General features: G+C 41.6%; 1 protein-coding gene across 1 annotated transcript in view; it reads right to left on the reverse strand.

Moving 5' to 3' along the window:
- The window catches only part of znrf2b (zinc and ring finger 2b), a 100932-nt gene that overhangs the window by 9514 nt on the left and 75023 nt on the right, over nucleotides 1–16395 (reverse strand). Inside the window, exon 2 of the mRNA XM_079640255.1 lies at nucleotides 2886–2981. Coding sequence (XP_079496381.1) covers nucleotides 2886–2981 — 96 coding nt within the window. The remainder of the gene's footprint in view (nucleotides 1–2885; nucleotides 2982–16395) is intronic.

Below are 16395 nucleotides of genomic sequence, written 5' to 3' on the forward strand. Positions count from 1 at the left end.
AGGTTGATTCCATTATAGACATGACGAGAATGAAACTTTAACTGGGATAATGTGACTGCTGATGTGATGTGATCAGCTGTGGAGAACATTGCGCTCTGTTGGAACCTCAGTTCCTGTCTGGCCACTTCAGTGTGGAATTAGAACCTCTGAAACCCAGATATGACTTGAACACACCAGAGATGCTGTATTGTGTTCATGTTCTTTACAGGTTTGCAGTGAAGAGAGTTCCCTTGCCGTCATGTTTCTGCTCAGACGCAGGGAATAAAAGTAGGTCATGCTGAGGGGAAGGCAGGCTGAGGTGATTTGTAATGGAAGATCCTACAATAGAAAGAGTCCCATTGATTAATACAGCACAGGCTACTTTTGTATTGCCCCCCTTCCTACCTTGTGCCAATGGCCCGATGTTCCGCAACCTGGTCACATACATTTATACTTTTTATTTTGTTATTTGCATCTTGAACAAGAGCCAAATGGATGCAGCAGAACAAGAGATACAGTATGTGTTGTGGTCTGATAGTATACATCTCTGATAAATAACTTTACTCTGAGGCTAATAAGTAGCAGCCATGATAAATGCTGTTAACATTCTCATGAAAAGGGAAGTAGAAAATATTGTCCGACAATTCCTTTCAACAACAACATTTAAAGTGACGAACCATTTTGTTGTTCACATTAACAACTGATTGTGAGGACAAATGCAGATCATGTAGATACTGCGCTTACCAAGCATTTCCCATCTTATTCCATAACTTGCTATCTTCAGCAATATGTTAAACGATAAGGTGAACTATGATCATTACACTAATTATTGTAAAATGATGAAATAAAGTCAATATGTCACAGTGTGACTGAGTTGTGTGCTGTTTCTTAAGCTATGTTTTATTTAAAATTGAATAGTGATATGTGCAGTAGTAGACGTGTAGGCCTAAAAGGTTTTGCATTAACTGCATAAACAATGATTTGTCAAATACTTTCATATAATCATGCTGACTGGAATTCAAATGGACTCATACGAGTGGACAGCAGGGTGAGTGTGAGCAATCGTCTGTACTTTCACTTTCCATTTATTTTTTTAATTCAAACCCTGTTATGAAGTTATATATTTGCCACTGTTGTCCACGTTCATAACGCCCACATTTACCAACATGATTATTATGCACATGGTCAAGTATCTAGATGGGCTTACTGTAGTGCATCTATGGAACATTATAGTTTCCCCAAAGCAGACACACATCAAAATATCCACTGGGGTCTCAGAATCAGGTCGCCCAGTACAGTCTGAGGAACTCTCCTCACATCTCTCCTGACCCCAGGACCTTCTCACTGAAGTTAAGGTGAAGTTGTTGGGAAAGACATGAGACCTGATTGTTTTTGACAGATAGACCATAGTCTCTGTCTTCTTTCAAATCATGGTACCTTCATGGCCCAAAATGAACTAATTTCCCAGTTGGGTTTTGACTCGGGTTATGGTAATAGTGACTAATGTAGCCTGGTTACAGAGGTCAGGTAAGCTCACTTCTTTCTAACTGTTTTTTTCCTTTCAAACGCTCAGTCTTCAGCCCCAAGAGACACTGAGTCAAGAGACATCAAAAGTCATACTGAGACAGCTCCTCTGGAGACACTATTTCATAAGAGCAGAACAACTCCCCAGCACTTGATGCATGACACCAGCTGGGTTCCCCTTAACCCCAGCATTGGGAAATAGGCTTTACAATCTCAATTAAATCCTCAGATTTGACTTCATCAGCAATATTTGTGTATTTGATGGTCAGTAAATAAGGTTTTACAATAAACTGATGCCAAAAGTTTTCCTGTATCAGACTGAATTCCCATTTGTTTCACTTCATTATTCTAGTTCCTGTTAGTGGTTTCTAGTTTAATACCATAACCAATCAGCAGCAAGCAACTTCTCTGTCCCGCCGTGTTATTTCCCGTTAACAAAGAAGCTGCGGCTGCTGTTTTTCAAAGCAGCTAAGTAACAAACTAACAATCAATTCAGATAACAACTGTGCTTGTAGGGTGCAAAGCATGCATTGGGGTGAATTCACCAAGATTGTGCAAATAAGGCAAAAATAAAATGATCAAATCAACAGAAAGGGATAAATGTACATCGAACTATGCTGTTTCCATCAACTGTATTGAAACGAGGTTATATGCAGACATTTGGAGCTAAATATTTGAATGCAAAAGAGCATCCTTCCAAAACAATGTGGTGCAGCTCCAATATCCCTAGAGTTACAGTCAAATGAGTTATGTTTTCAGAGTTGGCGGTAACTGCAGTTAACCCCCCTGCATTTTTAAGGGGAGTCCACTCATTTTATTTGGGTCCCTGTGGACACAGTGACAGGATTATGTTTCATCTGTAAAATGTCCCACTCAGTACATAGTTACATTTCTTTACAAACCACATTTTCAAGGATCGTTGGCTCAACATCAGGGTCAGAAGTGTAAACCTGAGGACTGACTCAGAAATGTGTAACTCTGTAATAAACCCTGACTGCATAATGCTGCATGTCACTCACACAGCCCATAATAACTTCTGCACTCAGGAGCAAAGGGCAGCCCGCGACATGAACCTGATTGGTATGTTATTCAAATACAAAAGATAATAGTCATTGATACCTGAATAACAAGTGAAATACTTTAGAAAGATTACACAAGATCTCAGGGACTGTAAACAGAGGAAGAGTTACATATCATGTAAGCTGTAATGTCTATTGATTTGTTTCATTGCAACAGCGCTTCTGTGGTTTAGCACATACTACAGTAAAGTCTTGTTTTTGTTTGACATATCTTTATTTATATCATAATAAGTCCTGCAGCTGTACACTTCTCTCACCAGCCTTGCATGTCTTTTATTTGTAACGTTAAAAAGGAACCCCTACCGTTATATGTCACTCTGGGTTTGGTTAAGCACAGCACCAGGTGCAGATCCATCTCATCTGAGGGCACAAACTTGGAGCACACGGGGCACTTGAAGCCTGGAAGAAAAGAATGACAAACAATGAATAAGAGAATACACTCAGGGGACAGATAGAAAGAAGACGATAAGGTTACACACTAAAGGAGTTCTGGAGGTGTCCTCTCCTCTGCAGCAGTATCTGACTCCACTGATCACAGTCGGTTTGTAAAGGGGCTTTCTTTGACCCCATACACACGGGAACGTTTGCGTTTCACACTGTATGCGTTTTTAAAAAAGTCTTCCGTTCACACAAATTCGATTCATTTAACGTGTCCGCTCACACGAGACCGCTGGAAACGCTGGAAACGCTGTAGTACATATGCCAGACCTGTAAGATACACCAAAAGCAACGAAGAAGACCCCGGAGCATGGTTGCCATGGTTGCCCTTCTGTTTATTCTCCGTGGTGGACGGCTTGTGCTCCTGCTCTAAATCTCTCCGGTAGTCCACCAACAGATGAAAAACACCCACCTCTCCGCATCTTCCAAGGGACGAGGGAACCATGCGGCAGAGTTTCCGTTAACATTTTTCGCCGGTCAACATGTCCGTTAAAGTTTAAATCTTCCGGACGAAATTAGAAAAGTGCCGGTCAGAGGTGTTCTTTGTTATTTATTGAGCTTTAAAACAAATTGATAACGACTTTATATAATAATATAAGAATAATAAACGGTGCCTCTCTTTTCCTCCACCTCTCCTGACAGCCCAGCAGCTGATCTCTGAGCAGGAGACGTGGGGAGAGGGAGGTGGGGGCAGCGCCGTATAGACTGAGAGTTACGTCATCTCCGTTCACTCCAATGGACCACTTTTTTACAGCAATGGCGGATCGTGGAGCCTCTCAATCGTTCCCCGGAAGTTAGCGCCAAGGCTAGCAGAGCTGTAGAGTTGCAGCATAATAGACCGTTCGTGACGGACTTTTAAAGGTAAGAAGAAGTTTAAAGATTTATATTGCGGATATTATCAGTACATCTGATTCAAATTAACATGTGTATTAAAGGATGTCAGTGGATTATCCCTAAATTAGTAGATTTAGGGAACGTTTACAGATAACAGATAAAGCTAGGATTCCGGATCAAGTTAGCAACACACGTTGAACAGCCTTTTAATTGTAAATTCCGTTCTCTTAATGTCATTTCGTCCAACGTTGTTGAATTAGAGAAGAGGGTCTTCTAAAAGGGATTGTATGCGGGGGTGGAGGGAGTTAAATATTAGATAAATATAACTTTGGTGCGTGTAAGAGTGAATGTTTTTAGCAGAGCCATATTGTGTCCTTGTGATTATGTTGATTATTACCTGTCTGTATAATGTTGCAGCTCAGCTGATTTTGGATTGATGGCAAAGGGAGAGGGACTTAAGTGAGAGTGAAAACACAAGGTAAGTTTAATACTACTGTTTTATATAAGTAAGCATACTAAACATGTATTCTATCACTGTATTATATAAGTCATCTTGTTAGTAACCTACTGTATGGCAGGTGGAGGGGCAGTGATGTTACAGGTGGAGGAGCAAAACTGCAAGACTGCAAACTCACAAGACAGAGAAATCAAAGTTTGTTCTCCAGAGAAGAGGTTGATTTCACTTCATTTATTTCATATTTTCTAAAGATGTGGAAATGGCAACAAAAAAGAACTTGAGAGCTGCAACCAAGACAACTGTAACAACATGAGTAGAGAGCCACCAAGGTTTTTCAAGTCCCTCTCTTACTCCATTTTGCCAACCCAAATGTCCAGGTACATGACGGGACACCTTGCTTGTTTTTGTTGTTTGCGCTCCTCTGGCTGGGTGCTGGCAGGTGGAGGGGCAGTGATGTTGGCAGGTGGAGGGGCATTGATGTTACGGGTGGAGTGGCAGTGTTAGCTGTTACACACCAGGCTCAAACTTAACACATTGCATCCTTCTTTGCAGTGTCCTTATTCCTGGAAGGGGAATCTGCAATTCCTGCAGAGTTTTGTAACCCGTTGGTCCGCACGCAAAGCGAATTTTTAAAGCCTTCTTAATTGTCTCATTGCTCCATTTCATCCCCTTTGTGGTGAGTCTGCCTAATGCCTTAGGTTGGTCTTTTTAAAACGTTTTCTTATATTTGTTGTCCCTAATTGTCATTGTTTTCTTGAGCTGCATTTTCCTTCCTGATTTTTCTTAGTGCAGCCTTTGCTTTTTTGGTGATTCCTTCTTGGCTCTTTAATTTTCTCTTTAATGTTTTTAATAGATCTGTTTGACTGGCTGCTGGTTCCCTCGTAAGCTGACTGGCTGCTGGTTCCCTCGTATGCTGACTGGCTGCTGGTTCCCTCGTATGCTGACTGGCTGCTGGTTCCCTCGTATGCTGACTGGCTGCTGGTTCCCTCGTATGCTGACTGGCTGCTGGCTGAGTGGGTGGTGTCCACCCTCCCTGTCTCTCCTCACTAGCCATGTCCTCTCTTTCTTCACCCTCACTTTCCTTTCTCTCAGTCTCTTCATCCCTTCTTCCTTCAATCTTTGAGACTAATGTAAGTAGAAGACATGGCACTGTAGATTTTCTAACATTTAAAATATTATACCACTTAAAAATAAGAAATATGACTTTTGTTACTAAGAGTTCATACTTATTATACCTGTGTCACCTTTCACACTATAGCTGTGATCATGAGCTATGGGCTTTGTAGATACAGGTCCCGGGGTGAATCGTGGTGCAGGGGCCCTTCTCTTTTTGACCACAGGGCGATGCACGAAGATGGTGGGTATAGCCTCTGCTCTCAGCCTAGTCTTGCCCTTTCTTTTCTTGACAAACTGGTCTGCATCAAAATGTGCCTGCGGAGTGACTTGAGGTTACTTCACACACAGAACAACTCAGTTTTGTCTGCCCACATACATATTCCATAGTGGTTGAATACACAGTATTAGGAAACACTTTATACTTACTGGACATGTTATACTCATTACATACTGTATATAAAATATGACCAAGAATGTGAGACAACTTTATAGAAATTCATATCACATCTGTTACTGATGCCATTTGTCATACTTTGTTAAACTCACAAATAATAAAGTTCCATAACTTCAGTTGGGAACAAAGACCACACCTTATCTCCCCAAGGCAATTTCCCATCCAATAGGTGTGCTATATAGGTGTGTATAACCCTTTCTCCTGTCTGTTACTCCCTCTTTCAGCACAAGAACCAGAGGGGGATTCAATGGAGCCTGAATACCTGCACTGAGACCCTCACCCTGCACCCTGAGTCTCAACTCTGTGCTTTTCAAGCCTTTCCCTTTTTTTTTTTTATTAAACAAAACATTAAGCTTTCCCAATGGTGTGGTTTTCGTTTTGTGAAAAAGTGCAAATGCAGTGTTTGTATATAATAACCTCACATATTTTTTTGCTGTTGGTCATGAAATTGCTCCTGCTGACTTGCCACTTGATTGACGTATATTTGAGACACCTCAATAATATAATACATTAACCGTGCTTTATGTGAACCTCATCATGACACAAGAGAGGACGGCAGGACTGCAATGTCCCGTGTTCAGTCAATGCAACAGAGGCAAGTCACCAGACCAATCAGAGAGTTGCATGGAAATACACATGTGCTTGTATCATTCAAGCGCGGCTCTCTCTCTCTCTGTGTGTGTGTGTGTGTGTGTGTGTGTGTGTGTGTGTGTGTGTGTGTGTGTGTGTGTGTGGCAATAGCGCATTTAGTGTGATAGAGAGAGAGGGCGAGAAGGAGAGAGGGAGAGAGGGAGAGAGAGGGACCGGTGCTAGCGGAAACCGTGATGTTAGCATCTGGTTAGCTAGCTGCACTAACGGACATAAGGAGCTGTTTCCACAACAAGCTGGAGGAGAATCTTCCCCTGTCAGACTGAGTTGCTCAGGTAAGCTAAAGGACTCTTGAGTGTTTAGATTAGAACGGTTTTGTCACAAATTAGGTACACCTTCATATGATCATTATAGTTATACAAAGAATAAATGAAAAACAGGTGCACCAGATTGATGCTTTCATCTTCAATATTTAAAAAAAAATCTTCCCGGGGGAGCATACCCCCGGACCCCCTAGAGGAGGTGAGGACCCCCTAGAGGAGGTGGGGTCCGTCCCCCACTCGCACATAGCACTTTACCCCTGCCTATATGCTGTGGGCTGATTATGGAGCCTTCGTTGTAACAGTAATTCAGATGCAATAAGCCTAAATAAAAGGCCTCAAATTGGAAGCACTGTCTGGGCCGTCTTTTTCACTAAATTCTGCAATAGGTAGATCTCGCCTTTCACCTAGGCCAGGGGTCGGCAACCCGCGGCCCACAGGCCCCATGCGGCCCTTTAAGCCCTCTGCTCTGGCTCCCTTGAGCTTAGACAAAAATAAGAAGGAAATAAAATAAAAGTATTTGTAGGACTATTTATATTTTGTTGCACGGTTGAAAATGTTTCGTATTTTGAGGTGATACTGTGACACATAAATAAAAAACAAAACGGTTTTAATTAGGTCAACTAAAATATGCGTCACATCCTGCTACGGTCCCGCGCGAGCGCCTTTTCTTGGAGGCGCTCGCGCGGGGACCCCCGGCTCGATGAGCGAACTATGGATAAATCAAAGAAAAGTACCGGAGGAACACAGGATTTAATTCTGTGTGGACAGAGTTATATGCTTTCACAGCAAACGATGCTGGTTTATCGGTATGTTTGATATTTAGAGAGAAGTTGTCAACGGTGCTGCAGCCTTTACGTATCGAGGAACAACACGGGAGAGGAAGACAGCTGACAATCTTCAGTCATAATTCAATGGGGTATGTAATTCATTTCAGAAAACACTTTTTGTTATATTCCATGGAATGCTCTTAACATCCCGATAGCAATGAATATATTAAATGCTTTGACAATAAATACATACAAAAATTAATCTCTGGAAGCCGTAGCGCTGTAAAAAGCACGACCAATCATTTTAGCCGGCACGGCTAAAGTAACTGGATGGCCTACCTGCCTGTCAGCCTTCCATCTGTGCACAAACTTATCTCGTGCCCTCATTGGTCATGTGCACGTTCGTGTGTGTTGGAGGAGGAGGGAAGTCTGAAGCAAGAGGCCTATTTTTTCCGGTTGTGTATTTTCAAATTCTAGCGCACTCGAGCTGGTTTGTCCATTCTTACCTACCCCACCTTTAACTCTTTTTAGGATGCAGCTATATGTTTTATTTATTTCAAAGTGGGCACATTTTAATAAGATTTTTTTCCCCTTCAAATGTGCAGAGGACTCCCCAAGTGCTGTGTTTAATTTATTTTAAAGTAGGCCTTTGTATTATTTGTAATTCTCCTTATAGGATCTCTTTGTTTCTTATTAGAGGTTAACAGTTTTATATAATGTAATAAATAGCCTAATAAATGCAAAAAAACTGTAGTTTTTGTCTGATATAACAATAAATACAACTTTATTAGCTATCAAGCTATGAAATATGTTTTGCGGCCCCAGACAAAAAAAATTGGGGGAAAAAGGAGCAAAATGGCTCTTTTGGTCAAAAAGGTTGCAGACCCCTGACCTAGGCCGAGGTCGGTGATCTTGGGCTTAACCCTTAGATGCATAAGTGGGGTCAAAAATGACCCCGAGGGTTGTTATTCTTCAAAATCTCTGAAATTAAAAGTTTTTACACTTCCATATTCCAGGTATTCCTCATAAAACATGTTTGTGTATTGAGGCCATTTGAATTTTTTTAAATGTTTTCATACATTTTAAGAAATTGCAGTTTTTGTGTCACTACCCCAGTTTTTCATAAGCGGGGTCAAAAATGACCCCAAGCATTTCCTACAGAATCTCAAGGGTTTGCTTTGGGAACCTTTGATTCTTACCAACTGTGACTGTCAGGATACATTTTCTGTCCCACTTACACATCTGATGCCTGCAGTCTCACCACCAGGAGGTCAGTTTGACACAGCAGCATACATGTAAGTATTATCTTCATTTATCAACTCCATGACTTTTCTGTGATAGAGTATCATGTTGGTCAACAAAGTAGACACTAGTTAGCTAACTGCTAAATAATGTTAGTAGTAATGTTAGTACTCTGTTAGCTAGCTTACTAAGCTAGCTAACATTACATTAGCTTACTAAGCTAGCTAACATTACACTAGTAATAAAAGCTAACCTGTTAGGTAACCTATTATATGATTATTGAATATTGATTTGTGTGTGTGTGTGTGTGTGTGTGTGTGTGTGTGTGTGTGTGTGTGTATGTCTGTGTGTGTGTGTGTGTGGGTGTGTGTGGCTGTGTGCGTGTGTGTGTGTGTACACATGCATGGCTGTGCCTTTACTTACATATAATATGTAGCTATCTAAGTAAATGTCGGTGTGTGTGTGTGTGTGTGTGTGTGTGTGTGTGTGTGTGTGTGTGTGACACACACACACACAAACACACACCGACATACCGACATTTACTTAGATAGCTACATATTGATTTATAGTTTTGTGTGTCATTCAAACATTGTCTGTTTTATGTTTTCTCATCTAGACTATCATGGCTACTTGGAGGCCAGCTAGGATACCCGCTGACCTTGCTCGAGATATGATCCTGAACGGATGGGATGAAGAGCCCATCGGTGGGATTGATTCTGAATCTGACAACTCAGATGTAGAGGATCCAGATTATTGTCCACCTGGACATGTCAGGCCGTCTGGGAACCAACCTGCCCCTGCCGAACAAGATCAGTCGGACACGGAGGAGTCCTCTGAGTCCTCCGAAGAGGAAATGGATATTGTATCCAACAGAATGAGCCGCAAGGGCTCTTACTGGGCAGAGTTACCTCCCACCCAGGCTAAAACACCAAGCCACAATTTACTGAGAAGTCGGTCAGGGCCTGCACCTGGGTTTAGCACCGTCTCTCCAATAGATGCATGGAAGCTGTTTATCACTGATAGTATATTAGAAGAGGTGTTGAGATGCACAAACATGGAGGGAAGAAGAGTCGCAACAAACAGAGGAAAAGAGTGGAAAAAGCTAAGCAAAGAGGAGCTCATGGCCTTCATTGGATTGACCATTCTTGCAGGAAGTGAGAAAAACTGGGATGTACCAATCCGTGTGCTCTTTGGGAGTCCTCTACACAACCCAATGTACAAGGCCACAATGTCAATTGGACGTTTTGAAGATATTCGCCGTTTGCTGCGCTTTGATGACAAGAGGACCAGAGCCTCCCGACTGGAAACAGACCACATGACAGCCTTCCGCTACATACGGGACCTGTTCCTGGTCAACTGCAGGCAGAAATTCATCCCCAGTGATTGTGTCACAGTGGACGAACAACTTGTACCATTTCGAGGGAGGACCAAGTTTTTGCAGTATATGCCAAGCAAGCCTGCCAAGTACGGCATAAAGATATTCTGGGTTTGTGATGCACGCACCCCTTATGCAATTGATGGAATTGTGTACACAGGGAGACAACCAGGGGAAGAAGTCCAGAAGAATCTAGGGGAAAACACTGTCCGTCAGTTGTGCAATGGATTCAGACACACAGGTCGCAACATCACCACAGCCAACTTCTTCACCAGTGTGCCTCTTGCAGAGCATCTCCTGGAGAAGGGTCTGACTATTGTGGGAACGTTGCGACAGAACAAGCCAGACATCCCTCCAGTGATGAAGGCTTCCAAGTCGAGGGAGGTCCACAGCACTGAATTTGGGTTCAATGGCAGCATGACCATGATCAGCTATATCAGAAAAAAGGGAAAGGTTGTTCTGCTTCTCAGCACAATGCACCACAGCAAGATGGTGGATGAAAACAGCCAAAAGAAAAAAACAGAAATAATCCTCTTCTACAACCAGACCAAAGGAGGTGTAGATACCGTTGACCAGATGGTTGGCTACTACACCTGCAAGCGCCAGACACAGAGGTGGCCCATGGTGCTGTGGTACAACATGATTGATATAGCCACTCTAAACGCCTACTCATTTTTCAGGGCTCAGCACCCTGAAATTTCCACAGGTATCACCAACGCACGGCGACATTTCCTCACAGAGCTGTCAAAGGAGCTTGTGACTCCTCATATAAAAAGTCGACTGGAAGGTACCCCGAACCTACCAACCTACATCACTGAAGCAATGGGAAGGTGTGGAGTGACAAAAGCTGCAAACCAGCAACAGGAGAGAAGCACAGAGGGCCAACAGAAGAGAAAGAGGTGCCAGATGTGTCCAAGAAACAAAGATCGCAAAGCCACCAATTGCTGTTGGAAATGCAGTACCCCAGTGTGCAATGGTCACAGCCAAAAGCAAATAGTTTGTGACAACTGCACACAGTGAATAGAGAAAAGACGTTTGTGTGGGCACATGTGAGTGGACAGTGTTCTGGTCTTATGTATGTTCATTCTCTTTTTTGTCCTCCAGACAGATGGACATACTAACAATAATCTTTGAAGATTTTTGATGTTTTTTCTTGTGAATTGTTTTTATAAAAAGTTATAAATAAGCATGTTAAATGTAAAATCAGTCATTTGTTGACCCGAATATAATAAATATAATCACCTTTAACCAAAATTAAAGACATTTTTTTTAATTCATTGCAAAAACACATTGATTCTAATTGGGGTCATTTTTGACCCCACTCATGGAAGAGTGTAGGTATTGGTCGTTCATGCATCTAAGGGTTAAAAAGGTTGGTGACCACTGCATTAGACTATTAAAAAAAGAAATCATGCTTCAAATAAGTGGGGGTACGGCATACCCCCGCGTCCAACGCCCACTACACCACTGACTACTAACTAACTAACTACAAAAAGCTAAGGTTTGTTTTCTCATCAGGAAATGCAGACCGGCTCAAACAAAAGATTTTTAAATCATCCTCCTCACGATCATTTAATGTATCATATGTTCGCCGAATTGACATGAAAGCACTAATACATGTAGTTTCATCCACTTGAGTTTACAAAAATAATCGATTTGTTTTTATATCACATCCGACGGGAGGAAATTCAGCAGCGCTCACTACCGATTTTTCATCCTAATTCAATCATCATCTTCACCACGATCATTTATGTTTATGTTCGCCGAATTGACATGAAAGCACTGACAAATATGAATATTGTAGTCAACTTCATTAAAACGTTATTAACGTGCCTAAACTCAGTAATTCACCATTTCTACGCATGACAACACACTTTGTCCGTGTTTGGCTCTCTCACCGCACAGTGAAGCGTTCCCGCATTGACGTCACTTCCGGCTTCCCCCAAAACCTCAAAATGAGTCGAAGGAATTTTCCCGCGATGTTCGAAATGATTGATATTTATCGGAACGGTATCGCTTTTTCTTTTTTAAACTGACGGTTCGAGATTGCTAGTAGCCCACTATTTCATTGCACAACAGTTGTTGGGTTCGTGTCACAGGCTCTTTAAACATTAAAGGCTGGCCCACCGTCATGGTCCAGAAGCAACAGGAAATAAATGTTGAACTACAATTTAAGACCAAATAAAAATGTTTTGGCCACCATGGCAAATGCTGGTAGGGCTGCTCATGTGATCTCTTAAAGATTTTTTGCTAGAACCTAGGGCTGCTCGATTATGGCAAAAATCATAATCTCGATTATTTGGGTCAATCATTTATATCACGATTATTAAAAACGATTATCCATTTACTTTTAAAACATAAATTTATTGGAGAAAAAAAACGTTGAACAGTATGTTTTTAACAGTTGATTACCCTGAACTTTAAGTATAACTCAACTGAAAAAACAATAAAAAAAATAAATAAAAAATAATCGTTATATTTTGATTACGTTGTTTTCGTAATCGTTGCAAGCCATAATCGTAATTGCGATTAAAATATGATTAATTGAGCAGCCCTACTATAAATGCTAACTAATTTCTGGGTTAAGGACTCATTCCTGCACCACTCTATTAGTAAAAAGGTATCTCAAACAATTGAAAGGCACCTGAAGTGTAATACTCCAGATAGGTCCTTTTGTGTTCATATTAACAAAGCGCTCCATCAGAATAAGCAGAGAGAGCTTTAACCAGGAATGACGGCAGTGTTAGCTTCTTTCACCATTACATAATGACAATCACTGACAGTATAACCTGACATATGTTTACATCGAAGGCCACAGAAACTATTCTAAACATTATGCCCCCACGAAGTTTCCAGTTACAGTGCTGGTTCTAATGACCCTTTGTTTAAGTTACCATCATCATTTGGTTGTCTTAATCCAAAGCACATTGTGCAGTTTCCACTGACCAATAAGCTGTCAGCATACAGCTCTGCAGCATGGGCGCAATGTCACTGACAGGTGACTGACATGAGAACTGTATGACGTATGTGAGTATTCTACAACGTAGAAATAATGATGCTGGTGGGTAGGCATGGGCGGTATCATTTTTTTCATACCGTCATACCTTGCTGACATTATACCGTGGTATACGGTATCAGTCACAATTTAAGGGGTAATTTCTCCCCCCCAAATTTTTTTTACTCACTATATCAAAAGCCAGCCCCACCTAAAATATTTTCCACCAGCCGCCACTGACGGTATGACTTGGGTCGACTTGAGTGAGGTGGCGTTCGGCGGCAAATAGATGTTTCGAACGGTATATTATATGTTCGGTGTAAAATGCAGCCCGAGCCGGTAGACGCTCGCAAAGTGCCGCGACGTGCGCGCAAGTGCAAAACAAGGGCTGCATACATGACACATTGTGCAAATGGCACATTTTGAGATCGTATACAGGACGCGTTTGTAGATGTCCGACGTTGTTTCCATAGTGAGCTAAGTTAACAATATATCATCATACATAAACATTTTCCGGGAGTAAATACTTGACTTATGTAAACTGTGTTCGTTATTCTCCCGTCCAGGAGAGAAGCTTTAAAAGGAGACTAAATGGAGTCTCTGTGAAAGTTCTATTGGGTACTTTAATTAAAAAAGGCGCGGGTTGGTCACAAGCATGATATTGTTCAGTCAGACAAACAGCTGTGATCCGCTCCTCGTTAGGGAAGCCAAGAGTTGGATCTCTCCTCCGGTGCTGTTATATATCCTCTGCTTGCTCCTCCCCGCCTGCCGGCTCGCCTCGTCTCCAATGTCCGTTGTTGCATTTAAACAGAGGATTGGCTCCTTTCACATCCAATATATGCTCAACACGCCTTTTCTCCTCATATTCTCTTTCATCACTTTTCATTTAACACATTCTAAACGCTGTAATCAATACTCTAAAAAATACTTCTCGGCTCGTTTGGTTTCCGGTCATTCCGGATGTTGTCACATGCTACTCTCGTCTGTAGACAATAATGTATTCAAATAAACTGTACCTTCATTTAATATTCAGCATGGTAGTATCTCGACATCTATAGTTGTAGTGTTAAATCAGTAGGCTTCGGTTTGCACCACTCCATATAATTTCGCTACTAAATTCACCTCTTTAGGAAATCGTATATTAGCCAAATGCTACATGCGTAGATGAAGGATTTTCAGAATAAAAGCTTAACTGCTTGTGCACAAGAATTTCTGGTTTTTCAGTATAAAAGAGCATTAAAACTGACGGCATGTTTAAACTACATTTCCCCATTAAAACATTGATTTTAATTTCTAACACTTATTGAATAAAGTTTGCTATATTCACTAACTAGTTTGGCAATATTATTCCGTGCATGTGTTAAAAACCTTATTTCCATTTGATTCATTGGATTACTCGCGTGAATGTTTAGCACGTAAATGCTTTCGTTTTTAAAACCGTCCGACCTCGACTACAAAACCATCAACCAGTTGCATAGGATTAAAAAATGTCAACACTCACTCACCCCGTTTTAAACATTCCCAAAGAAGTGCCTCCGTCTCTCGTCGTGCTGGATGAAGTCACTGGCGACGAGTAAACCCAAAATAGTCCCAAACAGGCGCAGAGGCATTTTTCTTTTTTACTAGTTGTCCGAGTTCGGGGCCGGCAAATGCTGCCGCCATCTTGCTCAGCTCAGCTCTGTGCTGAGCTCTGAGAGCGGGAAAGACGGACTGCCCTCCCCTGCCCTCTGCTGGCGCGTGCTGTGCATTACAACCAATGTCGTCCCTGTCAAAACTCCGTGTCAGTGTAATAGAATGAAACGCATCTATGATTTGGCGCACAGTCTGTGACGTCACGGTATTGAAAATCATACCGACGGTATTTCGAAATACCCTGGTATACCGTAATACCGTCATACCACCCAAGCCTACTGGTGGGATAAATAAATTAATGTCACCTCTTTAAATCAATCACACAAAGCACACCTGCTCTGACAGGATGCCTCTATCATGATCTCCTGGCCATCTGCTGACCTGTGGTCTAGGTGTCTAAAGAGGGACGAGGAAGAGTTCCAGCTCTGCACAACTCCTCATTCTGAAAAGACAAATCTGAGTCCTCCCTGTGGTATGGGATGTTCTTTCCAGGATATCAAATTGCTGTGTGTGTTCCCATGCATGTCTTTCAGGTCACACCTGCCCTGGTAGCATTACAACTCTGGCCCCTTCATTTATATTTCTCCAAGGATCCCTCACTGGAAAATGTTAACAAGAATGAGTCTTATTCATATATTTCCTTTTCCTTTATATCGCCAAACAGCAAACTTTCCTAGTGTCATAGGAGTCCTATCTACAGAATGAAAGAAAACAAATCAAGCATCATTATTTAACAAAATGATCTGAAACATCTGTTGCCTTGAGGTGGAAATGTTTGGATGATGAGGTATTAGGAAACAACAAGATGTATAACTTGTGTAACAACTTAAAGACGTGCTGTAAGGGTGAATGCATTGTCTGGTTGTCTGATCTGTAGGGCTCCATAGTGATCGGTTATTCATCTCTTCATTGATTTGGTTAGGTAACTAAAAACTGTTGGGAAGATATGTCTGGTTTCCAAAAAACTCAAATTGGTTTAAACCCTACAAATACATTGATAAAGTCTGAATCTCTATCCCTGATGTAAGCTGAGGAAAGCAGTGGCCCAAAGACAATGGACTTGTGCTGTGTGCAGAACTATGAACTGTAAATGATGGCCACCATCATGATTAACATCCAAGAGGTCACATAGACAGCTCAAAAGCTGGGTGAATTGTGAACGGCGGGCATGTGCATGGAAGGGCTGACTGCTATTGATTCTTCAGCTCATCTCCAGGTTAATGGCGATCATAGATTGGTGCACAAATAAACAAGACAATGAGTTAACATTTTGGCACTTTTGAGCTCCCTGGTGCCAAAGAAAACATGTTTTTTAATTCTGCTTTTGGTTGGATCCCCCAAATAAAGGTGTGTGGTTAACACAAGCTTCCAAGATGTTTCAATGTGTTCAATGACATGTAATCGGGCAGTATATACGCCACTGGTGAACGTCTGAAGCTTTTCTCTAAAACTAGAATTTCTATCAAGTGGCAAAATGTGACTACTAAACGTTATCACTTAGCATCATGTATGCGAAATCATGTGACAATCATGGAGTTTGTTTACTGTCAAATGTTAGCTTTTTACCTCTGGTGATTACGTTTAGCTTTAAC

This window comes from Notothenia rossii, assembly GCF_949606895.1.
Source record: "Notothenia rossii genome assembly, chromosome: 7".
NCBI lineage: Eukaryota > Metazoa > Chordata > Actinopteri > Perciformes > Nototheniidae > Notothenia > Notothenia rossii.